The sequence below is a fragment of the Diadema antillarum genome, unplaced genomic scaffold (genome assembly GCF_040938485.1).
Source record: "Diadema antillarum isolate AM-2024a unplaced genomic scaffold, OU_Dant_1.0 seq00001864_RagTag, whole genome shotgun sequence".
NCBI lineage: Eukaryota > Metazoa > Echinodermata > Echinoidea > Diadematoida > Diadematidae > Diadema > Diadema antillarum.
Genome location: NW_027272534.1, coordinates 175,921 through 203,719, shown reverse-complemented (window position 1 = coordinate 203,719; position 27,799 = coordinate 175,921). Strand labels below are relative to the sequence as shown.

Genomic DNA, 27,799 nt, shown 5'->3' with positions numbered 1-27,799 from the left:
AGAATTTCAATTCACTTTACAGACTATTATTACCCCGGTCACTGGGTACATTATTTCAAACCAGCACTAACAGTACTCACTCTTCACTCCTTGCAGAGCATTCCCGCCAGTTGCCATTTTACAAGCACGCACTTGCTGATCAACAACAAAAAAATTTCATCCTCCCAGGTACCAATTTTTCACCTGGGTAGAGAGCAGCAATGTGGACAAAATGCCTTGCTGAATAGATCTGAAATGCATTATATAAAAATTAGCTATGATTGTTATTATTTTTATGACTATGTTGTTATCTTGTGTAACAGTTCTGTGTACCACTATATGAGCCCCCCGACACACACACACCCGTGTGCAGATCTACCCAGAAGAAGATGCTCCACCGCATCTCTCTTGTTAAGCATCATCCAAATAGATACAGATGTATATACATGGAAGACTGATACATGTCAACTGGTCTTAAATGCGAAATGATCTGTGTTGTGATGACAAGTGGTTTGTTACTCTTCATTATTTCAGGATATCAAAATATAATCAAAGTCGGACTGTACATGACTTCACTTATTATTTCACCTGATTGGAATTGTAACCTCATCTCAACGCATGTGTGATTGTTACAGAATTTTATGTCGATAGATTGCATAATACATGTAGCTGACAAAGTACTTTCTGTTTAATTGACATTGTCATGAAGTACATAAAGAGCACACAAAATAGATACGCAGTGATGGTAATGTTAAGTAATTGTACTCCTATACAAACACTTATAGTTGTGTACTTAAATGTCAACATCTGGTCTTATTCAATTGATTTTCAAAACTCATGCTTTTGAAGGATATCTCTGATAATGTGGTCAGACTGAGGTTTGCATTATCAACTCTATGTACTGTGTACATGGCATACATACATGCGTGCACACATACATGCACACATACATACACACATACTTCATACAACATACCTGGTACATGCATAAATAATTTGCACAATTCTCATTTTAATATTGTATAAGAAAAAAAAAAGAAACTTCTTACTCTGTTATTCGGAATACTGTACAATATACTTGTTTATTGAAGGTTCGTTTGTTCAGAGGCCTGAAGGGAACAGTGAAGGACACTGAACGTTTTACTCTACTGCCTAGTACAAATGTAGTACAATGTTGTAGTATCCTACAGATGGATGACTTCCAATATATGACTATTTTGTTGTGAAAAAAAAAAGACATGTATCACATTTTGCTGACTTTATCTGTTCACTAATGGTGGAAAAAATCTGCTAGATTTCTTGTTAAGCATATGAGAAGAGATAATTCCCGACTCCTTTCATCGGAAAGTAACTTCACAGATGAAGGGTGCACAATGACACTGACACACAAGAAAAACATGCACAGTATGCTGTGCAACGGTATGTCACATAGGATAAGAGACAACTTGGGCACCACTTTGAGGAGAAGGGATCGTCCCTGTTCATGTGGGATCGCTTCACACTGTGTCAGATGACACCACGTGACTGCAGCAAGGATGAGGCAACTTTGAATGTCTGTTACAGTACAGGTCACTCCCGTTTAAATGAAGTCCTCGGGACTGGCGGTCATTTTTTTTTTTTTTTTTTTAATTGAAATTTCATTACAGCCGAACAAATAAAGCATATAAGGATATAGATATTAAGTTTGGGACCTGAATTTTTTACTTCGTTGTAAAAGAGGTGTGGTTACAACTGTGTGCGTTGTAACGGGAGTGTACTGTACCATCATGCAAGGTTGATGTTGATAGAGCAACATTCATCATCACAGATACATGATACACCATTTCACTGAATAAACATACGAGAGAAGTTCTTCACTATGAGTAGATCACATTTATTTACATCTGCACTGTACAAGGGAACCACAGTGTAGAAATATCACAGGGGCTTACAAGTTGTAATTGTTTTAGATCTCACAAAGACAACCTTCACAATACAGAATACAGGCAGTTTGCTGCAAATATTTCATTTTTCAATTATTAATATCAATTCTTAACAGGCCTGAAGAAGAAAATTTTGTTCAAGATTTCTCAGTTTTGTACACATGCTAAAAGCTTCTTGGTAAATAAGCAATACACTGTAATTCAACTCTCTGCTAGGTACCTACACCCGGTTATGGTAATTTCAGTCTCATTAGGATTAGCTGAAGAAGAGCATACCTGCAGACAAAGTAAATTTTTACAAAGTAAATTTTTTGGGAGCCTTGATTTTACAATAAGCCCGTTTGGGGTTAGCTGATGTGCACATGGGTACAAGTGACCTTTTTTTTTTCTTTTTTTTTCCCCCAGCTGGTTAAGCACTTCACTCATTTTCAAAGCAACATAAGGCATAAGCTTGCCCAACCTAACAATTTATGGAATTCATCAATCAATTTCAAACAAAGGATGAACTTGCATTGACCTGATGACCAGAGTAGTTCATCAGTGAATACCTGGGAAAGCATCCATTTCATTATTCTGCATTGAATGTATCAAGTATTAACACTCACTTTCTATTGATAATGCCAAATAAAACTTTTGCTGTTAAGTGGTTGTGCTGGCAAGCACCATTCATAAGGATTAACAGATAATCATTACATCCCAGATAATTATCTGGGTGAACTAAAAAACCAGCATGCCCTGTTGGTACAAATTACCTTCTTTTTTTTTCCCCCTTTTTTCTGCTCACGTGCAACATGGAACCCCAAACTGGCTTATTAAAACTCAATATCTCGAGATAATCTGATTGAATAACATACTTTCATTGTCCAAATAAAACGAGTACACTGCTCTCTTTATTATATTTGGCTACTGATGTAACCATATACATGTACCTGATAGAATGAATAAAATTGCCATGTTCCATGGAGTCTTTATACCAGATTTTCACTGTTCACATACACGTACATGCTCTAATGCTTGATAACACCGAGATAAATGTGACCATACAATACATGTACAAACATATAATTTTTATGTGTAATTCAATATAATCACGATGCAGTCATGATCTTCCCTGAATTGAAACGCACGTGAAATAATCCACGCAGCAGGAGTATCATATTCCTTATTGGCATTTCAATTTTTCACATTAATGAACAGCAGTGAGTTTCTGTATCCATCAATGTATTTTTCCGCCAAATCAGTGACACATACTTCTGTCAATGTCCTCGTGGAACTAGCCTCTGGCCGGCTCACTACTGGGCACGTTCACACTGCATGCTTCCTCTATTGGAGATCTCCAAATCGCGTGATGAGTGTATGATTAATAGCTGCTTCAACACCACAGAGAATGCTCCAAGTATCTTACAAGTGTACAGAAGGTAGTCACTGTGTCATCCACTCTAGTCAGGTGCATTCCCACTTCACAAATTCTTCCTGGAGTTTGCATATTTCCACAAGGATCAACATACATGTCACTTAGTGTCTACCCCTCACCATGTTAGTTCAAATTTCTGAAACTTGTCGGGATCGTAGAAAGAGGCGTTTACAACACGTCCACCGAAGAAGCGTCCATTCAAGTCTACGACAGCTGGAGAGACAAGAAAATAGGAAATGGAAACAATTAATTTAGCTCAACATAAATTGAGCGCAGAGGGACATTATCACTTTGTGTTATGCGCTATATAAGAACTGTCAATTATCAATTATGACATATCGATTCAAATATTACCAATGGCTGCATATTTGCAATAAAGATGTAGTAGTTCCAAGAACTGCTCATCAGAAACACTCGAAACTGCTGAGGGGACTCTGCTATCAGAAAATATAAATACACTGTAAAAGAGCCCTGAATGGCTATCATATTTCTATCTGACTGACTGCAGCTTAGCACATCTGTTTTTGCAAATATCCTATCCATAACATTTTATATTCATCTAATAAAAAAATTAATCTAATGTCCCTGCATTTCAGCTACGGCATCTGCCATATTTGATACCACATGATTATTTTGAATGAGACCAGATGGAAGTTTCTGGTACCATTTAAGGAAATTTTAAGACATTTTCTCATTTTGCAAGAACTGCAAATTCATATTGATTGATAAGCAATCACTCGCATACAGTCAGGACATTCTTTGACAGAAATCCCCGATCAAATTGCAATTTTCCCACCAAAGTAACCTCTCGAAAAGTTTAACAAAACAGATTATTCTGCATTTCTGTTTCTCAATGATAGATTGCCTGACCACGTTTTTTCTTGATATTCACTGAAATTCCATCCCTTCTCTGCCCAAAACAATGAGTGTAAAAACAAGTCAAATAGAACTGGCGGCCACTAATAACTTGGTATCCACAGAACCTGTTCAGAACTTAACCTCTTGCAGCATTTCACACTAATGTGTCATAGACTATATAAATCAACCTTGGTTATCTTCAGTAACTGTAAAACCAAAAATTTGGCATGCATGAAACTTCTGTAAATTTTGCAAGGAGCTGTGATTCCCAAGAGTAAAATGCTTGCAAAAGTTTTGTCTGTACAATCCAGTACTTGAAATTTTTTCATGGTCTGCAATTTGCGAAAGTGTCATGCCGTGAAAAAGACCATTGGCTCCAATTTTGTGAATGTTTCTGGCTTTACAGAACATTTCTTTTACAGTGTACTGGCAGAAGTCACCATTCATACTACAATGAGAACATTCCAGTGGTTTTACCTTTTACTGCAGCTTCCATACGGGTGAATTCTACAAATATCCTGACGGCCTCCGTAGGTGGTTTGAGAGGATCCTGGTACAAGGACAGAGAAAATTACAAAGTGCAATTAAATCTTTCACCCAAGCTGAACTTCAAAGATGAAAAAATCTGTTCCCAAGCGGCTTAACGAATACTGCAAAATTTCTCGGATCCTTTTGTGCAAAGGGCAAATATGTGCACATGAAGAGCCTCTGTATTAGAGGGGCCCAGATCCCAACAAACCCTAAAAACTACCAATATATATAAATGGAAAATAACACATCCAACAAATATAATGACAGCCTGAGAGGTATTGAATTTCTCACAAGTTTAATTAACGGAAGTTTCATTATAATATACTTGAACCCTAGAAGGCCCGCCCCCCCTTGATGTTTCGCGCTATAATTCTGTAATGCGAGAAGGCCTCGTCGCGAGGCTTCCTGACTTTGTTTGTTCAAGTCTCGCGCAACTTTTGAGACCAAATTTGCAACGTCCGCGCATACTTTTGCGAAGCCACGCCCATTTTTGGAACGGAATGTCGCCCCAAAACGGGCACAATTTGGTGATTTTGTGTACATTTCCTATGGAAAACAGTGCTCTGTCATGAAAGTCATAAAAACCTGATTAGTTTTACAATTAATCACTTTCATTGATTAATTTTGTGCTAATTATGGTAGAAAAGTAGTTAGTGACAATTTCCAATGAAAAAACAAAGAAAAAACAAAAGTTGAAAAACAATGGAAATACATGAGAAATTCTGAAACAATAAAATAGAATTGAAGTTTTGGAAGTTTTTGTGATGTACAATTGTTGAATATGCTAAAACAGATTTACAGATCAAAAATTAGAATCAATGCTTTTAATTAGGCTAAAATATGTTTCGCGCTATAATTCTGTAATGCGAGAAGGCCTCGTCGCGAGGCTTCCTGACTTTGTTTGTTCAAGTCTCGCGCAACTTTTGAGACCAAATTTGCAACGTCCGCGCATACTTTTGCGAAGCCACGCCCATTTTTGGAACGGAATGTCGCCCCAAAACGGGCACAATTTGGTGATTTTGTGTACATTTCCTATGGAAAACAGTGCTCTGTCATGAAAGTCATAAAAACCTGATTAGTTTTACAATTAATCACTTTCATTGATTAATTTTGTGCTAATTATGGTAGAAAAGTAGTTAGTGACAATTTCCAATGAAAAAACAAAGAAAAAACAAAAGTTGAATAGGTCTAGATAGTCCATGTGGACAATGTGTGATTACATTTTCACAAAACTGGCAAAATATTGAAATGACAAGTTTGTCAGAAATGTGTTGAATGTTCACCTTCCTTGAACTTGGTTTAATTGGATGAATAGGAGAGCATGTCTTTGGGGATTTAAGGACTTTAACTTGACTTTGACCCATTCATACATTTATGCATTGAGTAATTTTCATGGTACCGGTATGGAGAAAAAGTGCAATTTCTGTACTGAATAGTAAATTGTTACCATGTTCATCTGGCCTTAGACCCTAAAATTCATAAGATAATCACTTTCAGGTAGAACATGCATAGATATGCAGTAGGTTTCACGATAAATTGAGCCACTTCCGAGATATGGAGGAAAAAGTTAGTTCAGCACTTTCACTTGATCTTTGACCTTTTGACCTTTGAGGCAATAAAAAAAGAAAAAGAAAAAAAAAACTCTCCAGAGAATTTCTATTAGGTTACACATGCATACACCAAGTGTAAAAAAAAAAAAAAATACTAATCCTGCTGGCATTGCATGAACATGAAAGAAATAGTAAAATTTTGAAGTGTTGCACTTGACCTTTGACCCCTCACCTTTGACCCCATGAACCCTACATTCTCTAGATAATCACTGCCAGTCAGTACATGTATATATACTATGTTCCATGAAGATACCTTGAACAATTTTCCAATTTACAGAGAAAAAAAAGAAGTTTTAATACTTTTACTCGACCTTTTGACCTTTAACCTTTGACCTCATGACCCAAACTTTCACCAGAGAATCTAAATTGGGTAATACATGTATACACTAAGTTTCAAGAAAATATCTTCAGGCATTGCATAGATATGGTGGAAATAGTGAAATTTTATGTATTTGACCTTGACCTTTTGACCTTTGACCTTGATCACGTGCACCCAAAAGTTGATAGGCACAACTTCACCCCCTAATACACATACATGCCAAGTTTCATCAGGATACCTCAACAGCTTTTGATAAACAACGGAAATACATGAGAAATTCTGAAACAATAAAATAGAATTGAAGTTTTGGAAGTTTTTGTGATGTACAATTGTTGAATATGCTAAAACAGATTTACAGATCAAAAATTAGAATCAATGCTTTTAATTAGGCTAAAATATGTTTCGCGCTATAATTCTGTAATGCGAGAAGGCCTCGTCGCGAGGCTTCCTGACTTTGTTTGTTCAAGTCTCGCGCAACTTTTGAGACCAAATTTGCAACGTCCGCGCATACTTTTGCGAAGCCACGCCCATTTTTGTAACGGAATGTCGCCCCAAAACGGGCACAATTTGGTGATTTTGTGTACATTTCCTATGGAAAACAGTGCTCTGTCACGAAAGTCATAAAAACCTGATTAGTTTTACAATTAATCACTTTCATTGAATAATTTTGTGCTAATTATGGTAGAAAAGTAGTTAGTGACAATTTCCAATGAAAAAACAAAGAAAAAACAAAAGTTGAAAAACAATGGAAATACATGAGAAACTCTGAAAACAATAAAATAGAATTGAAGTTTTGGAAGTTTTTGTGATGTACAATTGTTGAATACGCTAAAACAGATTTACAGATCAAAAATTAGAATCAATGCTTTTAATTAGGCTAAAATATGATCTTGAGCTTAATTTGCATAATTAATTAATTAAAATTAGAAATTGATAGTTTCAAAAAATCTTATGACACAATCTTGTAGATTATAATGTGGGTCTCACGCATGCAAAATTTCATCGTGATCGCACCATCGATGGCCGAGATCTCAGGAGAGGGGGGGGGGGGGGGGGGGGGGGTGGGGCGGAATCCATCCCCGGTCTTAGCATCAAGCCAAAAAAGCCTGGCCCTTTTAGGGTTAAGGTAAACAGATGTGCTCATGATCTTGATGTTCTCTACACCAGTGATAAATGGTTGTGGCAAGTATTAGATAAAGTTGCAGTCATTCTCTAGTGATACTGATGATTGTAAGATGAAAATTTCATGAAGCTGGTATCTTTATACTTTGCAGTGGCGGATCCAGAGGGGGGCACACTCTTTATTTTTTTGTTAAAACAAAAGAAATAAGAAAAAAATAGATGAAACCTGGAAGTAGCACCAAAAATATTCTTTGCGCCCCCTTTACAAAATTCCTGGATCCGCCCCTGCTTTGCCACACCATGCCAATTGCCCTGATTTATGATACTATTTCAACTGATCTTTTTATTAGATTAAATTTAACGAAAGCAAATTCCAATAATCACAAAATGTTTACTGAAATTGATCAAGAGACTCTGCTAGACTGAATAAAAGTCAACCGGTGCCTCAGATGACACAAGCAACAAACATATACCACCCACAAGCGTACCAATTGCAGTTCTAGATTATATGAACAGAACAAAGCAAGCTACCATATTAAAATAGCGATTACTACAGTCAGTCATTGACACTATAGGTACCATGTAAGTCATACAAGTTGTATGTCATGAGGCCAACAGTCAAAACATTTACAATGCAACAATTTCTGTGGCATGCAGAGACACCTAAGATGTAAAGATGAACTTCACACGTGCCATAGTATGACTTTGTACCTTCAAAGACACCAAAGCTTGACGCTAGATTTCATGCGGGCATTAAATAGATTATACCACTTCCAAAATGTTATAACAAAGGTCATTGCCAAATCACATTAGTTACTTCTTTATCTCAATATGTCAATAAATCAGCTTAAATTCTTTTTTCCCCTCATGCATTGTGGTGATGTCACAAGTCAAGCAGTTTCTGGCCCAACAGATAACAGTAAATGAGTAATAGGTAAATATTTACAATGAAAGGTATGACTTTGTAGCACAAATTAGGTGCTTAGAGAAATATCCTTGAGGAAACGGGGTCAACGTTTAACCCTAAAAAGACTGGGGGGGGGGGAGAAATTTTGCGATAATTTCCAGAATTTATAAGATCTCACCGCGAAACTTAATGACTTTTTTCTTTCGAGTCTTACGCATCTTTTGACACCTAACTTGCATATATACCTGCAATGGTTATGGTATTACGTAACATTTTACGGTCATTCAAAAATGCGTATTTGTATGTGTTTATGTGTAAAATGAGTGAGGTTTTGCAAGATTCTAAAATGTTTCTTTTGTTTTTCTTGCAAAGTCTGTTTTTTAGCTAATAAAATCTAATCTGAAGTTGAAATTAATTGTTCTGAATACAAAAAACCGTAAAACAATAGAAAACATAAGAAATACAAACAATAATTGACAAAAGAAATACCGAGATACTCGAGTTTGGTAGGCATAACGAGTATAATTGTTTAATTAATTACCTAATTATAGGTAATAAATCTGTCCATTTTGTCATACCTCACCCTCAGACTGTATGTAGGACAGAGACAAATATCATACACGTTCCAGTCACAGAACTGCTTATTCATTTTTGCTACCCCTCCCTAAATTTCCTCCCATCCCTCAAATATCACCAGTTTATCTCAAGTACAGCTACTATCATCCGATAAGCACAACTTGCAGAATATAATACACTTCCTCACAGTTTAAAGTTGACAACATGTTTCTCTAACATCTTTGTATCTTATATACAAGGAAAACCCTGTTATAATGGGTTCCTCGAAGAGGAGGAGCTGTTAACATAGAGGAACTCCATTCAACAAGGAGAATTTTAGAGGTCCTAATTTTCCATTAATGTATTTAGCTGGTCTCTTTTCAGTATGTTTATAACAAGGTACTGGTTACAACAAGGTAAAATCAGCAGTCTAGGTAATCTCATATTGAACAGGAACAGCATAAGCAAATGCAAAGGCATATGAAACACTGAACAGTGGCTGGTGAGTGATCAGATTTTTCAATGAATGCAATCAGCAAAAAATCTGTGTCTGGCCAAGGCATACCCACCTCCCTTGGGTCAGCTACAAGGCTGCCCTATTACCTCTTTCATGGGTGAACTGTTGTTGGGGTACCTTGAGATCAGCACCAGTCTTTCTGGGATAGTTTACTCTCTGTTTCCCAGGAGGCTCCCACACACATTGTCCCTTCATAACATTTGTCCACAAAATGACGGTCCTACCTCATAGATGAGAACCTTGACAACATCTCCGTACTTTGAACACTCCTCTGCCGTCTCCGGCTGCAGGTCGTCATCAACTTCACCAGGTCCAACCATGTTCTGCAGTAACAATGAGGAATAGTCATAAACAGATTTGCTCCTCACACAGCTCTTCATCTGGTGCCCAAATGAAAGGTATCTGACATCACATGTTTGCAGAAACATTTTCTCTAGATTTTTGAACAGATGCATGGACAGTACCAATGGATGAGCAAAATGTTTTTTGAAGCAGCTCTCAACATAACTCAGGACAGTCAAACCCTTCGGCTGCAACATAATTGGGGCATTAACCCTATTCTAACTGGGCTATTTGAGACCAATTTTTTACTGGGGGGAGTCAATTTGACACCCCCCCCCCCCCTTCAGATCTCGGCCGCCGATAGCGCAATTGCCACAAAATTTTGCCTGAAGATAGAGCCGGATGTCAACTACAAGATTACGTGGTCATACAATAGAAAAATAATGGCTTTCTATTTCTAGTAGATTAGTTATGCAAATTTACGCATGAAATCATACTTTCACCTATAACTCCATTGAAAAGACTGAAGGATTGTTAAATTTTTGTGTCACGAGTTCCTCAAGACACATCGAACAATTTTCTTCTTAAAAAATAGCACAATAAAAATCAATTTCTTTTGTTTTTTATTGTTTTGTTAATTTCTTATGTATTTTATTGTTTTTTAGACCTTTTGTTTTCTATTGTTTTTTGGCCAAAATTTGTTGCAGGCACTTTTTAAACCTTTTCTACATTAGAACTGAGTAATTTCAATGGTTTAAAGTTGAAATAATCTAATTTATATCAATTCAACAAAAAAACACAATTTGCATTGGATTTGCACATGATATCATGAATTTGAGCTGTTTTCGGGTTGACATGCATATGCAAAACATTACGTAACTTCAGAACTGTACCCGGACGTCGGACATTTGGTCTCAAAATATGCAGGAGACTTAAATGAAAAAAATCATGAAATGACGCGGCAAAATCTTTGTGCGTTGCGGAATCGTGCAAAATGTCGAGGGGGGTCAATTTGACCCCCCCCCCCCAAGTTAGAATAGGGTTAACTAAGCCATGACTGACAGAGTGATGGCTTGCCGTGTGTGACTCACTGTGAGGAGAAGGATCTTGGTAGGGTTCTTCAAGATGTTTGAGATGGTGGGCGGACCACCCTTGGGGGCAGGAGGGGGTGGCATCACGGGTGGAGGCATGGCTGGTGGTGGCATGGTAACTTGCTCGCCTGAAAAACAAGATACATTCATCACAGAAGATTGCATCGATTAGTCCTGAATTACAGAAGCTCTGCACTGTCATGCTCCAGCTTTGATGAGCTGTTGACATCAGGATAATATATGTCTATCTATCTTTACTTGGTAGTATCCTGCATATACTCATTAACAAACATATAATCAAATACTTGTGCATGAAGACTATTCTCCACCCAATGCCAAGGTACTGGAACCCTTTATGAACCTTTGTAATCATGCATTAAAAACTTTTCATTATTTTGTGACAAACAAAAGAGGAGAGATCAAATCGAAAAGCAATGTCCATCAGAAACAGAGTATTGAATAAGTAAATACAAAAGGGCATATTACTTACGGCATTGCAGAATACAATTATTTCATCAGAAAGTCAAAAACTAAAACATAGGGTTCTCAAGAGGAGGGTATTTTGTGTGGTTTACGGAAAAGTTTGAATTCACAAAAATAAAGCTGCTACATTAAGGAATCAGTTCATTGTCACAACATACAATTGCTCACAAACATCTTTTTACCATCCATTGATCATTTCCCTATCTGAAAGTGCTATCTATATACAGTGAAACCCCGTTATAACGAGGTCCGTGGGACCGGCGATATTACCTCGTTATAACCAGTACCTCGTTATAACCGTACGCATCAAAAACAAAGAAAAACATAAGCATGACGTCATATACCCATCACTGAAACTTAAGAACATATCCTTTGCGTTGTTATTGCACAATTATTGAGCGGTATTATTGAGAGAATAAAGGGAAATTATTTGTGAATTAGACGAAGAAAATAGGGGCTGAAATGATAAGTTAATTCATTATTGTAATTCTTGTTTGTTAAGCTTTTTCTAAACATGCACCAGCGCAAATATATAGAGTATGAACATGCAGGCCTTGTTTACCGTAACTTGCTAGGTATTTTTACGCTGTTTGTGCCCAGCAGGAATGCGATGATTTCATGAATCATTTCGGCTGTAATCTTGTTCAATGTATGATCGTTGCGCCCAAATGGATTAAAAATGCGTTCTTTATTTTCTTCCGAAAATCTCTTCGCGTTTTGTACGACCGTTCTTGAAAAATATGTGACAGGATTGAATGTGGGACGTTGTCATCCTTTTTACGCAAATCTGTACCTATGATAGACCATTCTGAAAGAAACAAAAAATCACCATTGTGAAATGCAATGTTAAAATTGTGATTATGAACAAACCCAGATCTATTCAAACTAACAAATGCGTTTGTTTCTTTTTCTGATTTAGGTTAACATGCGTCATTCAACTTTTTTTACGCTACTGTCACCTGGGGAGATCGCAATGATTTCAGAGTTAACATATGTGCGTTGTTTACCGCTAACTTCGGAGGTATTTTACGCTGTTGGCGCCCAGCGGGAATTCGATAATTTCATGAATCATTTGGCTGTAATTTTATACAATGTATGATCGTTGCACTCGAAGGGATTAAAAATGCGTTCTTTATTTTCTTCCGAAAATCTCTTCGCGTTTTGTACATCCGTTCTTGAACTGTTGAATGCATTTGTTTCTTTTTCTGAGCACCGATTAAGTATAGTTAACATGCGTTATTCAACTACATTTACGCTTTACTGTCACCCGGCGAGATCGCGATGATTTCATTAATTATTTCGGCTTTATAATCATACACACTCATATTTGAATTATCATTCGTTAAATGATAATGAACAAATCCAGATCTATTCAAACTAATACATGCGTTTGTTTCTTTTTCTGAACACCGATTAAGTAGCCTAACATGCGTTATTCAACTATTTTTACTCTACTGTCACCCGGCGGGATTGCGATGATTTCACTAATCATTTCTGCTTTGATCATACACACTCATATTTAAATTATCATTTGTTAAATGATAATGAACAAATCCAGATACATTCAAACTAATAAATGCGTTTGTTTCTTCTTCTGAACACCGATTAAGTAGGTTAACATGCGTTACTCAACTATTTTAACGCTATATCGAGGGCGGGATCGGGGCGATGATTTTATCATTTCGGCTTTAATCATCCAAACTCATATTTGCTCAAAACCAGCAAAAGAACTGAAAGTCGGAACCAAAATTGGAAAGGATAATATGATGATGAGTTGCACATGCATTCCAATTGTCCATTTTTGGTCACAATATTGTCGCTACATGAAAGTTTTTGAATGCGTTATCTATTTTTTTTTTTCTCGTTGCGCTGTGGTCTGACCTCATATCACGCACGCATTTCTCGCGAAAAAGAAAATCGAATGATTATGTTTAATAATTTAGTAGGAACATCGGAACGTATTCCTGTGTCTTATCGCGTGATTAAGAAGAAAACATGGAAGGAACGGTTCTCTGCAAAACGGGAAAAGACGTGGATAGCGTGAATTCGGTTTTCAATGTTTCGTTTGTCGCGTGTTTGAAAGCGGCAATTTGGTCAAGAAATGGAACCTCGTTATATCCGATCAAATTGCTTATGTTTTTCTTTATCATGATTTACCGAAATTGTCCTCGTTATAACCGGAATCTCGTGTTAACCGAACTCGTTATAACCGATTCGTTCTGCCATAGGTTTACACGCAAAGGAAAACGGGACCGACGCGATCACCTCGTTATAAGCGGTTCCTCGTTATAACCGAACTCGTTATAACGGGGTTTCACTGTATTGAGTTATCTATCTGTCTGTCTGTCAATCTATCTATTTACTATCTACCTATATACAAATGGCAAAATACATTTGGAAATGCTTCATGCAAAGCTGCTTATTTCTGAAACATAAAATCAACAACCCACCACACTAATACACAGAAAACAACACACACATTTTGCCATTAAATTGAGACATTGCACATATCAAACATTAAGAATCAAAATTAGTTTCAAAACCACAATTTATTTTGAATGAAGACAAAACATACTTGCTGGCAGTTCAGTGTATAAGCTTATCGTACCACCTTTACCCAGCCCCTGCTGATGGAATGTATATAATGCTTTGTGCTTACACGACTGACATCACATACCTTGTGCTTCTTTGTCCTTGTTAATGATCTTGCCTCCTCTTCTGCTAGTCTTCTCAACCAGCAGGGCAGTGCTGATACCCTGCTCCGACTTGCCCAGCCCTGCCCCTTCCTTGAAGCCATATTTTGCCATAATCTTGGCTGCCACCGAATCAGCCCTAGCATAGGCAAAGATAAGAAGCAAGATTCATCATATACAAAACTTTCATGCATACATTTGTATCTGATGAATAAAAAGACAATAACAATTTATGCAATATGATAAGTATGCATTGTAAGTTTAGTGAAGAAAAATAACACAGAAATCTGTTTAATATCCCAAAGATGTTGCCTCTTTTTGCACATACGACTAATTTTCACTGAATGCTACCATGAGTAGAATATAGTAAATCACATAGTAATACTCACTTCCAGCAACATTCAAACTACCATCAGCAACTCTAACAGGAAAAAATATACATATATATAAAACTTCAACTAACTCCTACATTGCAAATGATTACAGTCAATCAGTTTTTTCCTGCTCACCCCAAACCTGCTGGAATCTGGAAGTTTGACTTTGGCGCTGGAGGCTTGACAAAGGGATCTTTAGAGGAGTAGGAGTCCTCTGGGGGTGGGGCAAATTCGCTGCCCCGGGGTGGGGTCTTGGCTCCCTCCGGGTCGTCTTGTGATTGGTTCTTTCTACCTAGTATATCTGCATATGGCCTCTCTTTCTGAGGGGGAAGAGGAGCTGCAACTGAGAGAGAGAGAAAAAAATAAGCACATATTAAAGAATATACCACATCACTGACACATTTTCAAAGTAATAGATTTTGGTGTGGTTTTTTTTGGCTAATAATCAAAAGTTCCAGTTTCTTCATCTCCAGACAACATCAAACAATACAACAGCATCCCTGTGACCTTTCAGTTTCAAGTGAGCATAAATCCATCACCTGTGTGTTATTAGTAAGCTAGGATTACTCTGCAGTGTCTCCCTGAAGTTGTCAAGTCAATCTAAGCCAACTTTAGCCAGTAATGTTACACAATGACCATGAAGAAAGAGTTGAGTCGTGTCCAGCGCTAGAGCTGTGAGGGAAGGTTGTCACATTTGAAGTGCTTGTTTTTCCTTTTTTTTTCTTTCTTTGTTATCTAATTTTTTTTCACCAGGAGCATTTGAACTGTAACATCTCTCAAAACTTAAATCAAAACTGTCTGCACGAATTGAATCAAACGGATTTCGAATTCATCTGCCATGTGTGTCTGCAATGAAAACATTAAATGCCTCTAAGCAACCAACCACAGGATCAACAGATTTAAGTCCCCTCCAAAGTACTAAGTGATTAGGATAAAGTGCCTCGAATTGGGGAAAAACTGCTTGTAGACAACTGCTGCAGCCAGGAGACTTGAACCAAGGACCTTGTGATTAATAGTCTATGGTCTTGTAGTGACCCACAACTGCTCCTTTGAAGAAGTGGAAATTCAACATACTGTAAAAGTAGATATTTTCAGGAGACTAATTTTTCGTGCTCGGCCGAATAAGAAGAATTTTGCAAGTTTTTCATTCCGCAGAATCAAGACATCAACTACTGGAGCATAATGGCAAGCAAAAATATTTGTCTGCCTTTATTTTTGCGCTAGTTTCTGGTTGTGCGAAATGCGTGAAAATGTCCACTTTTACAGTATCTTTGAAATATTATGAGTTCAACTCGTTCAGTCGCCCGACAACGGATACACCTGTTCAACTACCAACATAGAAACAGAAAGCATGAAAGCCAAGTTATTAACACATAAGTATATGTATTGCTGGTATGAATAGGTAATTGGTCATTTATTTGTTTTCTCAATGTATGTTGTGACAGCTTGTTTACAAGACAATGTTGTACACTATTTTTCATATATCAATACTTACATTCATCTTCCTTGACTTGTGCATCCTCTTGAATGAGGGAGCTCGGTGGAGCAATAGCAGCCCTGTTGGCAGCTGGGGAAATGAATTAGCATAGACAGATGAAGCAAACATCATCTAAAATCATGAAGAAAAAGATTATTATATTCTCACCAATATAAATCAGAATGCCTAACTTCGATCTTTGTGGCATCAAACAATTAAAGGTGCATGGTCCCGGTGTTTTAGTCAAATGCGTACGCGGGCGCACGGCGCAAGTTTCCTATAGAGACCTACGCTATCGACTCCTCTTTAGCGCTTACGCTTTGGCCCACTTCCGCGAGTCCGAAGAAGTCCGATCCACTGTAGTCAGTGGTCCGATCACAGTTCGGCTTATGATTCGGCTGAGGGGGATGACAGCTTTAGCAAACTTCTTTTGTGATGTCATAATAACAAGCACATATGCACGCACCCTGGCATTACTACAGACTGCGCGATGCACAGAGAAGACAATGAAGGCAACATTACTTAGCACCCCCTTATGCACTTTAATCTTGATGACAGCTCAACTTCGGTAATCTTCGTATCAATGCTAACGGTGATCGGCAGTATCATCAACAGCGCCCTCTACACTACCGGGACTATGCACCTTTAAAAGGAATTCCATCTCTGTATGCTAATGGTCACTGAGAGACTAATCGCAGAGATGTTTGTATTCTTGGAACAGATGACATGCTACTGTTTGATCTCCAAATTTTGCTAATACAACACAACCCCACAAAAAACTGCTTCAGACTAGTATCGAGGTACACGTCTGATTGGACACCATGATTTGTAACAATTCACTTTATTTGAATGGATGTATGTCTGGGGAGGGGCGCAGGCATTCACAGTGTAGTATGTTTCCACTGCATTCCACACATCATGCTTGGCAGAAATAAGAGTCTCACCGTTTCGCCTCCTCTCCCTGTCCCTGTCTTCATCTTCATCATCACTCGCCGGTCGCCGTGAGAATCCCTGCGGCTCTCGGTCGCGGTCCCTGTCACGATCTCGGTCTCGACGATCACGATCTCTCTCGCGGTCCCTCTCTCGTTCCCTTTCCCTCTCCCTCTCCCGTCTTCTTCTCCTGAAAAAAACAAACAAACAAACAAACAAACAAACGGTGCTGCAAATCTAGACAACAACTTTTGCCCTTTCACACATATCTGTCTTATGTGCACCAACACAATAACACTTAAGAGATTGTCCAATTCTATTGGGTGACTCAGTGATCTCAAAACTGCCTTCAGAATTCAGCACTTAATGTGATTCTGTTGTTTTTTCTAAAGGCAAATGAAAAAAAAAAATGACATATATATCATACCTGGTACAATGCTGGTTATGAATCATGATACATCTTTTTTTTCTAGACAAGGAAAAGACTTCAGGTCATCTTTCCTATATGACAAGACGTCATAGACATATTTTTTCTCAACAACACACTCAACTGTGACAGTCTGACCAGACATTAGCCGGGTTCACACGTACAAATTAGCGGGATGACGATCGCGATGCTCATCCCGAGTTTTTTGGCGAGCGTTCACACGTACCAAATTAGCGGGATGGCGATCGCGATCGGTATTCCGCTAATTTGGCGAGCGTCCACACGTACCGAATTATCCCGCTAATTGCCGATAGAGACAACAACAAAGCCTGCAAACTGGGTCACACAGCGCCCTTCTCTATCACTGCTTGCGCGCACTTACCTTTGTCTATTGTCTTTTACGCGTCAGTGGTGTGCTTCGCGCGCTGTTGTTGTTGTGCTCCAAAGAGGTGAAGGACCTCTTTGCAGAGGCCTCGCTGTTGTGATGTGCGCATTGCATGATGGGATGTAAAAACTCGAGATTGTAATCCCGACCGTTCACACGTACCAGCGCGCGGCCAATTATCCCGCTAATTGACGAACCAGCGCAAGATTTCTTGGGATTAGCATCGCGATGCTTATCCCGCTAATTTTCGGGTTTTTTCTGTCCACACGTGCAAAAAACTCGGGATGACGATCGCGATGCAAATCTCGAGATTTGTATCCCGCTAATTGGTGTACGTGTGAACCCGGCTATTGTCTGTTTGAAAGGAGTTGGAGGGGCAGGACCAGGCCTCCCCCAGGACTCTTACCGTTCCTCCCGCTCTCTGCGCTCCTGTTCATCTCTCTCACGTTCGCGTTTCTCCCGAAGCTTCTTCGCCACCTTCTCATACTCATTCGGGTATGCCGGGTCGTACTCATTCTCGACGTCTGACCCCAAGTGACTCGAAGGTATGTAAGCAGCTGCCTGAATACATCAAATAAAGATAAGAGCACATGATGCCAAATGCACGCATGGTTGCCATCATAAAATTCTATTCAGTATTCATACAATAATCAATATGATTCTTTCAATGAAAAGAATGTCAAGTTGCTCTACAGTGTATCAAAGAATCACTTAGTACATTTACATAAAGGGCAATTCTAAGAGGAAAAAGTGGTCTTGATGTGACAAAATGCTGTAAACTTGACCCACCACAATGGGATTAATTTCCATGAGGCAGAAATATCCAGTGAAGACATACAATATAGATACCCAGACATTGCATATACTGAGTATGTTTGATACAACATGGAGACGTCATGCTTCCCTCTACAGCAGTATCACATATAATGAACTTACTAAACTATAACCACCAACAACTTAAATAAGTTAGAGCACTTACTATTTTTGGTGCAGCCACTGGAACTCTGGGAGGAGTGTGAGTGATTGACTTGTATTTGACAGTCTCCTCCAGTACGCCTCCCGTACTGGCCCCATCCCCACCACTCGGGTTACTGGGAACGAGTGCAGGGCCGGGTACCAAACTCGGGCCCTGCATCTTCTTGAGGTCTACGACGGGAGGGAGCGAGGGCTGCTTCATTTTGCGCTGGGCCTCTGTCAGGGCTGCTTTCTTCATTCGCAGGTGGGACTGCATCATCTTGATCCCCGCCGACCATCCCGCTGGCAGTTATTGAATGCAAAAGTGAAATTACCAAACAAAAATCAGTGTTGAGCATGTACAAATAGTGAGAGTGTAATACTAATAGTGTACATGAAAAGAAGTAGAATGCTACATTAGTTGTTCTCATTGTCACAGTTATTGATACAAGTATTATCATCAATTGTAGCTGAAACTGTTGTTTACTGTTAGTATTATTATCAATGTTGCATTGACAAGTGAAATCAAACACTGTTAAAACAGAGTCACTTACAATTACTCCTGACTGGTATGCAGGAAAAAAAAGCTGTCATGCTAAAATGCAACTTTTATACATTCATTCCATAGATCAAGCAAGCGATTCACAACTTGTGATCCATGATCAAGAAGCAATATCAGATTTCAGAAAATCTGATCAGATATTGTCAGAGAAAAGAATCTACTTTTCATGGGAAGGGGCCCAAAAAGGATATGTGATTACATTACAGTCATTCTCATGGTTACTTATTTGATTAGCAACCGAAAGTGATGAGATCAATCACAATCAAAACAAAACATTATAAAAAGAAATGGAAAAAATATTTCAAACTGGCTGCACTCTGGCTTTTTACGTACTTCCCACGGAATCTTTCAAACAGAGTATAATCCACTGACATACACCCACGGACATATAGCATCCGAAGTTTTTGGTGTGTGTGCATACCAATATTTTGTTTTTCCCTTGACAATGAAAATAAATTTAAGCACTTCAGCACTCAAAATTTCATCCTGGAACTTACAAACATCAGACTTCTTGTCGCTTGAGGCATTGTCCTTCTTGGATGGCCCCGTGTCGACCCCCAGGCCATCATACAGAGACATGATTAATCTGCAACAAAATGATCATCCTTTGATTAAGCATTTTCTGCTACGACAATTCTACCATGAGTAATACCAGCATTGTGACCAAACCTAATCAGTTTTAGATACTGCATGAGCAAGATTGTGGGCGCTCAAAAACAAACCACGGCGAAGTGAACCAAAGCGTATCAAACCATACTGTACCAGTTTTGGAGCGTTCGAGCACTCTGTGTAGAAAGTGTACCTCTCGAGTTCAGAGACTCCAACCCAAAGCACCTTCTGATCTGGAGATTCCCCCGCCTGAAACCCCTAGCAAACTGGAGACTCCAAGTTGATGTGTGCGAAGCACCAAGTTCCTAGGGTTCTAGATGCTCTCTGGTGCTATCTAAGGCTTAATCTTTTCAACATACAATAGCAATAAGTAAGAAATCCTTTCCAACTGGAGACACAGAGCCAGGGCGGGAGAAATTAAATCTCAAACGGGAGAACGGGAGATTTTGCAAAAATTAGTTTTCGGCGGGAGATCTGCCGTCGAAAACGGGAGAGTTGGAGTCTCTGCGAGTTATGTTTAGAGGAGGTCACACATTTTGTAGCAACAGATGTTGTTGTTGCGATTTGACACTGACTCTATTATACGTGCACTACTGAAGGTCACTGTCAGTTCGAGATATTTTCATGTGCGTTGTTGAATTCGTGGTCTAACCGTGATTCGCAAAATTAGCGAAAATTAAACCCTCGTGAAAAAACAGCTTATACAGTACGACATACGTACATGTTCTGCGCATTTTTCATATGCCAACTTCTGGTACGCTTTTGGCACTCTTATGGAGCACATCAGGAAGTGGTCTACTCTTGGCTTGGTTCTGTTTGGTGCGGTACACTTTAGGAGCATTTGAGTGCTCCTCTGGCAATAGTGCAACGATATGGTTTGCTTTTAGAAGAGAGCTCATATGCGCCCTAAGGATGTTTCTCAACACTGAATTGAATTAATTTGATTTGCTGCACCAGGGTCATTAAGGTAGCAATATTAATGGATGCTATCTAGTATGTCATTTAGCAACAATGGCATGGGACCGCCAGTGGCTTAAAAAGTCCCCTCTGGTCTGGAAGGACAGGTCGCCTTGCCTTGCAATTAAGGGGCACAAGTCAGAACTGGCATATTACACAAATACAAATGCAGATGAACTAAACGAACCATACAATCTTAGTTAGGAAAATATGATTGGCCCTCAACAAGTTTTCAACTTACAAGTACTGCCACTGGGTGTCATCATCATCAGTTATTATGATTAGGATCTAGGGGAGTCAATACACTGTATAAGCAAAATTTAATATAGAGTCTAATGATGTTACTTATAGGTTAGGAGAAGGCTTTATTGACTATAGAAACAAAAACAAAAGTAAGGTAACCAAGTAACACTTTTATTAAAATTTATTCAGCATGGAAGGTACAATTCAGAAACAAAGATTTACAGAGCGATCTTTTGGTCAACAAGTATTGACCCAACCTGTCGCGACTGACCCATGTGTGAATAAGTGGACTGCATGCTGCCCCCCCCCCCCCAACTGCGACCAGCCCGAACGTGAAGCGTTCTCCCACAGTAACAACAGCTAACCCGTAAACTGCCGAGGGTATTTTTGGCATTTTTAGTTTCAACAATCATAGTTAGGGCCATACAAATATTTTTGAAATTATTGAAAAATATTATATTTCTAGTGTTTATGTGATGTTATAGGCATTTAAAATCGTGAAATAATAGTCCACCACTCCATTCACCGCCATTCATTTCATCATAGCCAGAGACTGCTTTCAACCTCCATGAGTGACCATAGACTTGCTCGACTTTGCACATAGTGGAGACGCACACGCAGAACAAGAGGGGACCGATATCACGATTTGGCCATGTTATGCCTCATTTTGAAGATAGATTGAAAATTTGAACTAAAAAAATTCTTTTCAATAAATTTCAAATATAATTTTTCCTACATCATGTAGATCTAGACCTCTAAATTTTATATTGTTTTCCAAATGTTCTACCTAATTTTGTACATTGACATTTTAGGACACTAATACAAGAAATTCAGGTGTTTATATCTTTTTACTGCTGAGATACATGTATTTGCATAATTGTGAGTCAAGTAAATCAATGCAATGTCCGTGTACCTTCTAGAATCTAGTACAGTCCGCAATGCAATGATTGGCATTGCACTTAGGCTGTGTTCAAATCACGATATCACGATTTGGCCATGTTATGCCTCATTTTGAAGATAGATTGAAAATTTGAACTAAAAAAATTCTTTTCAATAAATTTCAAATATAATTTTTCCTACATCATGTAGATCTAGACCTCTAAATTTTATATTGTTTTCCAAATGTTCTACCTAATTTTGTACATTGACATTTTAGGACACTAATACAAGAAATTCAGGTGTTTATATCTTTTTACTGCTGAGATACATGTATTTGCATAATTGTGAGTCAAGTAAATCAATGCAATGTCCGTGTACCTTCTAGAATCTAGTACAGTCCGCAATGAAATGATTGGCATTGCACTTAGGCTGTGTTCACATAGAAGTATTCGGTATTCGGTATTTGCTATTTGGGCACCGAGTACACCATCACCCGCATCGTCAACTCACCATCCCATGCAGTGAGGATTTCTTCCTCCTACATCCCAGCAAATCTTATTAACAATTTCTAAACTGCATCAGAATGTCCGTCTACATGCTTATTTTTGTTAAAGGGCAAATCCAGACCAAAATTGTAATTATTTCATAAACGAGAGACAGTATACGCTGCAAGAAAATCGAACAAGCTCGATTCCCACTTTGCTATACTATATATTCGCAGCTATTTGGTACTTTCGAATAGTGCCCTCTTAGGGTGCGTTTATAAGATTTTTCTGCTGGCTAGAAACAGTGTTTTGAAACACTGTTTTAGGCCAAACAGTGATTCCAGCTCGAAAAAAATTCTTATAAACGCTCACCGTGATTTGAAACAGTGTTTTGAAACACTGTTTGTAAACGCACAAAATAGTGCGTTTACAAACAGTGTTTCTATAGAATCAGTGTTTCAAAAATCTTGTAAACGCAACCGCGATCGCAAACACTGTTTATGTGACGTCACAATGCCTTGCGCGCACCCTGTCTGACCTTTCGCCGAGGAAAAACTGCGCAGAGTGAGTTGCGCAATGGCACAGTCTGAGCAAGAGCCCCAACACGCTCGGAGAAAAAATCTTATAAACGCTCTCCTGACGAAACTGTGATTTGAAAGTGTTTCAAAACAGTGATTCAAAACAGTGATTCTAGGCACGCAAAATCTTATAAACGCACCCATAGTCTTATGTGAACCGGTGTGAGGAAATCCTATCGTTCGATTCAAGTTATTCGCGTGCCCTCGAAAACGAGCCCCGAATACCCGAATAGTATACTTCTATGTGAACGCAGCCTTACATTAGTCTCAGAATACACTTGTCTTTACTAACATTGATAAGAAAAAATAGACTATTTCACCAGGAAACAATAACACGTCACAGGTCCCAACGTGGCAAAATCGTGAAATAGGCCCCACCGCAGTGCGCGTGCACCCGTGCGTTAGCAAGCAGTGCAAGGATAGGTCCTAGGGTTAGGGTGTAATAGGGTTAGGGTTTACATGGTTTAGGGTTAGGTAGGGTTGTGTTTATGGTTAAATTGGCCGTTAAATTAGTCGAGGGACATTAGGGAGTCCTTCCGAAAGCAAAAAACGGGAGAAAGGGAGGACGAAAGATGCTATGCTGTGGAAATCGGCCCCACCGCTGTATCAATCTCGCGTAAACGCCGTTTGGTGGGCCTGGGGCCGCATCAGTCCGGGAAACCCGCTCATGAGGACCGCCCCCGCGTACGAGGACTGTCCCTCCTCATGAGGACCTCCCCCCCCCCCCGCCTCATGAGGCCCCCCGGGGAACGCCTCATGAGGCCCCCCATTCACTTCTTATTCATCTCACATCTGACGTATAAATTGTCGCAACTTTGCACGGTGATTTTTTGTTACACACACATGTCAGTTCGGGAAACCCACTCACAAGGGGGGCCCCTCCTTATAAGTAACCCGTCCCCCTTATAAGTAACCCCGTCCCCCTTATAAGTAACCCCCGGGGCACCCCTTATAAGGAGTCTCCACGCTTTTTTGCAATGCAACGCGAAAATGAAAGTACTGCGGCAATTCGCTTGATTATGTCCATAAAGCTTCACAAGTTTCCTAGCTACTCACGAAATTTGAGCAAAATCGGTTTGAGGCATCATATCTAAAATCATGGATTTAAATGCGATGTCAAACGACCCCTGCAAATGCTGAAATGCGAGCGATTACTGGCGTGAGTGTCGCCAGGCGCGGCGGCGCGGCAATGCTTGAGTGCAGACGTGGCGACTGAGTACGTACTCAGTCGCCACGTCTGCACTCAAGCATTGCCGCTCCTCATGAGGAGGGACAGTCCTCGTACGCGGGGGCGGTCCTCATGAGCGGGTTTCCCGGACGCGTGTTTTTTTTAGACGGCACAGATTGGGGAAACTAAAAATCAGGGCTTGCCCTTAACTTTTTTTTTAGGTGGCCAGCCGGGCCACTTAACCATGATTTTGGGTGGCCAAATGCAATTTTAGGTGGCCCGGATGCTTTGTCAGTTTTTGATGTTGGAATCGAAGGGCGTGTATTATTGCATAATACAACAACAATTACTGAGTAGTAGCTTACACTGCAGACGTAAACTCTACATAACTTTTCTTAATCACCTGCCCGGTCGGGCAAGCAGATTTTCAAATTACCGGTATTGCAAAACATTTGCCTGAACAGGAATTTCACTTGCCCCCCCCCCCCCTCCCCCCACAAAAAAAAAAAATCAGGAAATATAAATAATGTCAAAAATCATTTGCATGTCAAGGTTTTGATGAAAAAAAGAAAGAAAGTGAAGCTGATAAAGAGTGGATAAAAAGAGAGAAATAGCCTTTTTGAGGCCAGTTATCAGGGCTTCATTTTTTAGGACTGGTACCGTGCTCCCCAGCACTCCTTAGAAATACACCTGGAGAAATAATCTATAAACTAATCACAGAGCCTCTTACTGAGACCAAGATTTTTTTTAAAACACATAATTATTTCAAAATGCTTTTAATTGGTTATTCCACATCCCCTCTACCTGACTCCTTTCATTGTGCACTAGTGCTCATTTCACTCTGATCCTTCCCCACCCTGGCCTCGATCCCATATGGAAAAAAAAAATGGAAGAAAAAGACACGAGAAAACACAGACACATAATATTACAACACACAACAAAAATCTCTTCCTTACAGCTGTAACACCTTCCAGATTTCCGTGTTTCTATCAGGTGAAACGACATGTTTTAAGACAAGAATAAAACAACAGTAGATGTTGATTGAAACTCGACACCCATTCATGCCAGCGAGGCCAGGCTGCCATGTAACTTCAAAGCACATTCCGACAGCTGGCTGGCAAAACCACATAGCAGAGGAATTTGCGCGCGCTTGTAGATTGCTGAATGGGTGGAGGGCCTGGGAACAGCCCCTTGGTGATAGTCTGTGAGTTATCAAAAGCAGACCTTTTGAACAATTGCAAACGTAATGATACTATTTTGTCTTCCTTTTGGCCTCAAAGAAAAACGTCAAAAAGACGAGTTGAGTATCACAAATTTGTACATCGGCATGCAAAAAGATTACTACACTCATGTCATGACAAGAAATGAATAAATATTCCAAGACAAAAAACAAAGCAGCCTCGGGTACCTATAGACGGTGACATCGAGACGCCATGCATTCACCAAGCGCGCTCGTTGGGGAGCAACATGTTGGAGTTGACAGGGAGTGGTGATCCTGGAGTTTGTGAAAACTTTCCGATACTTTAATAATCTCAAAGCAAAGCTGAAGCTTCTTGTGGTCTCACGCTCAGCAAATCTGAGTGCTAATTCTCAATTCGAAGGAAGTTTATCTCTGGCCTGTTGAGTTGTTTTTGCTGAATCTTAGGAGCTTATCATGCCTGAAGTTCAAATGGAGGTTGCCAGAAATTTCATATTCACAAAGCTTCAGAATTTACTGAAACATTGCCTACTTTATTCATTTGAAATGTCAAATTTAGAGGGTACAAATCAATGTGGCTGATGATCATCCACATCCGATGATCATCCAAAAACAAAATCGCAGGAGAGTGATTTTAAGGAGCTTACATGAAAGAAATAAAGAATCATTACGTTTGTAATCCACTGGGTCTTTGACTTGAGCTATCTTTAATTACCAGTAAACATTCTTTCCCTATTCATCTCCAACACCCCAGACAGTTCATGACCTCCAAAAATGTGCCAGTACGCGCGGTTTCTTCTGTTGATTGGTCTCTCTCTCTCTCCACCCCTCCCCAGTCCCCAGTCTGGCACCTACTTGGTATCGTGGGATTTTTCTTTTTTCTGGGTGAACTTGGTGTTCACTCTTTATCTGAATTAGTGAATATGCACTGTGCTAGCGCTCTACCACAATTCATGTGGAGCACGCATAACAAGTCACCACTCGACTCACCTGCTGGCAGCTAGCTTACCGCGAGCAGAAAACGGCAGACAGTTTGTTCTGTTGCCGCTACTTTTTTACTGCCAAAATACTGGCTTTGTCACCACACATTATTCTGCGAGACACAAGTTGTGTATTGGAATATTAATGGACTTTCTTCTGTATGAATGTTGGTGTTGCTTTGAGTACCGGTAAGTGCTTGACAGTTACTGAAATCGTGACATCGCTAGACAGTCTAGTCGTTAGAGACGTTAGTTTTAGGCTTGCGTATGCATGATTTTATGGATTTGTTGGAGGGAAAATATGGGAAGAAAGGCTACCTAGTAAGTGTGTCATGATTATTAATGGCCCTAAGGTTTTTTAGTGGCCAACCGGGCCACAGAAGGGTCAGTTTTTGGTGGCCCGGAGCGATTTTTAGTGGCCAATGGCACCCGGGCCACCGCTAAAGTCGAGCCCTGAAAATCTATCGGGGACCCTATCCCTAAACCTAACCCTAATCCTAATCCTAACCCTAACCATCAAACCCTAACCCTAACCCTAACCCCAACCCTAACCCTAACCCTAACCCTAACCCTAACCCTAACCCTAACCCTAACCCTAACCCTAACCCTAACCATAACCATAACCATAACCATAACCATAACCATAACCAAAAACCCTAACCCAACGTTTTTCCCATAGGTTTAACACGCGCCATGCCCCAATCTGTGCCGTCTTAAAAAAAAAAACGCTTCCCGGACTGGCATTCACTGTTCACGAGTATTATACTGTGGAAGGAAGCCCCACCGCCGTGCTTACCGATGGGCGATGAACGCCACACGGTGGGGCTGAATTCACAAGTATAAACAGTATTTGTACGGACACGCAGTGGTGGGGCTTATTTCACGAGTATGCCCCTCCGCAATTTAAGCACAACAGAAAAGTATGGGTAAACGTGTTTTTATTGCAATTTCGTTACCTTTCTCCAGACAAGCAGATCGCAGAACACTGACCGGAATTTGCGGAAAAAGTTGATAACAGGGTCTGATCTAATATTTGAAATATTAGAAAGTATGCAACTCTTATTAACAACTTTTTAAGGTATATCAAATCATAACTATAAACTTAAAAGTCGATAATGCAGTTATTATAAAATATAAAAATCATAGATTTGTCTTAACAATTTTTTTTAACGAATTAATATTTCATTACATTGTTCGAGGTCTCCATAGACTGTACAGCAAACACTTATCATTGCACTCGACAGGTGAAGCGAGGCGCAGCATCTGCAGCTCCAGCAGCGTGACCTGCATTGCCAGCGCAGCCAGCCATC

At 39.5% G+C, this 27,799-nt stretch overlaps 1 protein-coding gene across 1 annotated transcript; it reads right to left on the bottom strand.

Moving 5' to 3' along the window:
• Nucleotides 1-1,865: 1,865 nt before the first annotated feature.
• LOC139712832 (splicing factor 45-like) lies at nt 1,866-27,474 on the bottom strand. The gene is made up of 12 exons (XM_071624623.1): nt 27,446-27,474; nt 19,890-19,978; nt 18,856-19,133; nt 18,283-18,437; nt 17,079-17,254; nt 16,153-16,224; nt 14,793-15,000; nt 14,268-14,422; nt 11,108-11,235; nt 9,959-10,057; nt 4,651-4,723; nt 1,866-3,528 (listed from the first exon to the last, which is right to left on the bottom strand). Exons 2-12 carry the CDS (start codon nt 19,969-19,971, stop codon nt 3,431-3,433), a joined length of 1,524 nt encoding a protein of 507 aa, XP_071480724.1. The 5' UTR covers nt 19,972-19,978; nt 27,446-27,474; the 3' UTR covers nt 1,866-3,430.
• Nucleotides 27,475-27,799: the final 325 nt, after the last annotated feature.

Bases quoted from the DNA above. Each gene is read 5' to 3' on its own strand.
- LOC139712832 (XM_071624623.1), bottom strand. From the start codon at position 19,971: ATGTCTCTGTATGATGGCCTGGGGGTCGACACGGGGCCATCCAAGAAG. The intron at 19,134-19,889 runs GTAAGTTCCAGG...AATAACTGCCAG, and splicing joins CGACAAGAAGTCTGATGTTT to CGGGATGGTCGGCGGGGATC. The intron at 15,001-16,152 runs GTAAGTATTGAT...TCTCTCTCTCAG, and splicing joins ACAAGTCAAGGAAGATGAAT to TTGCAGCTCCTCTTCCCCCT.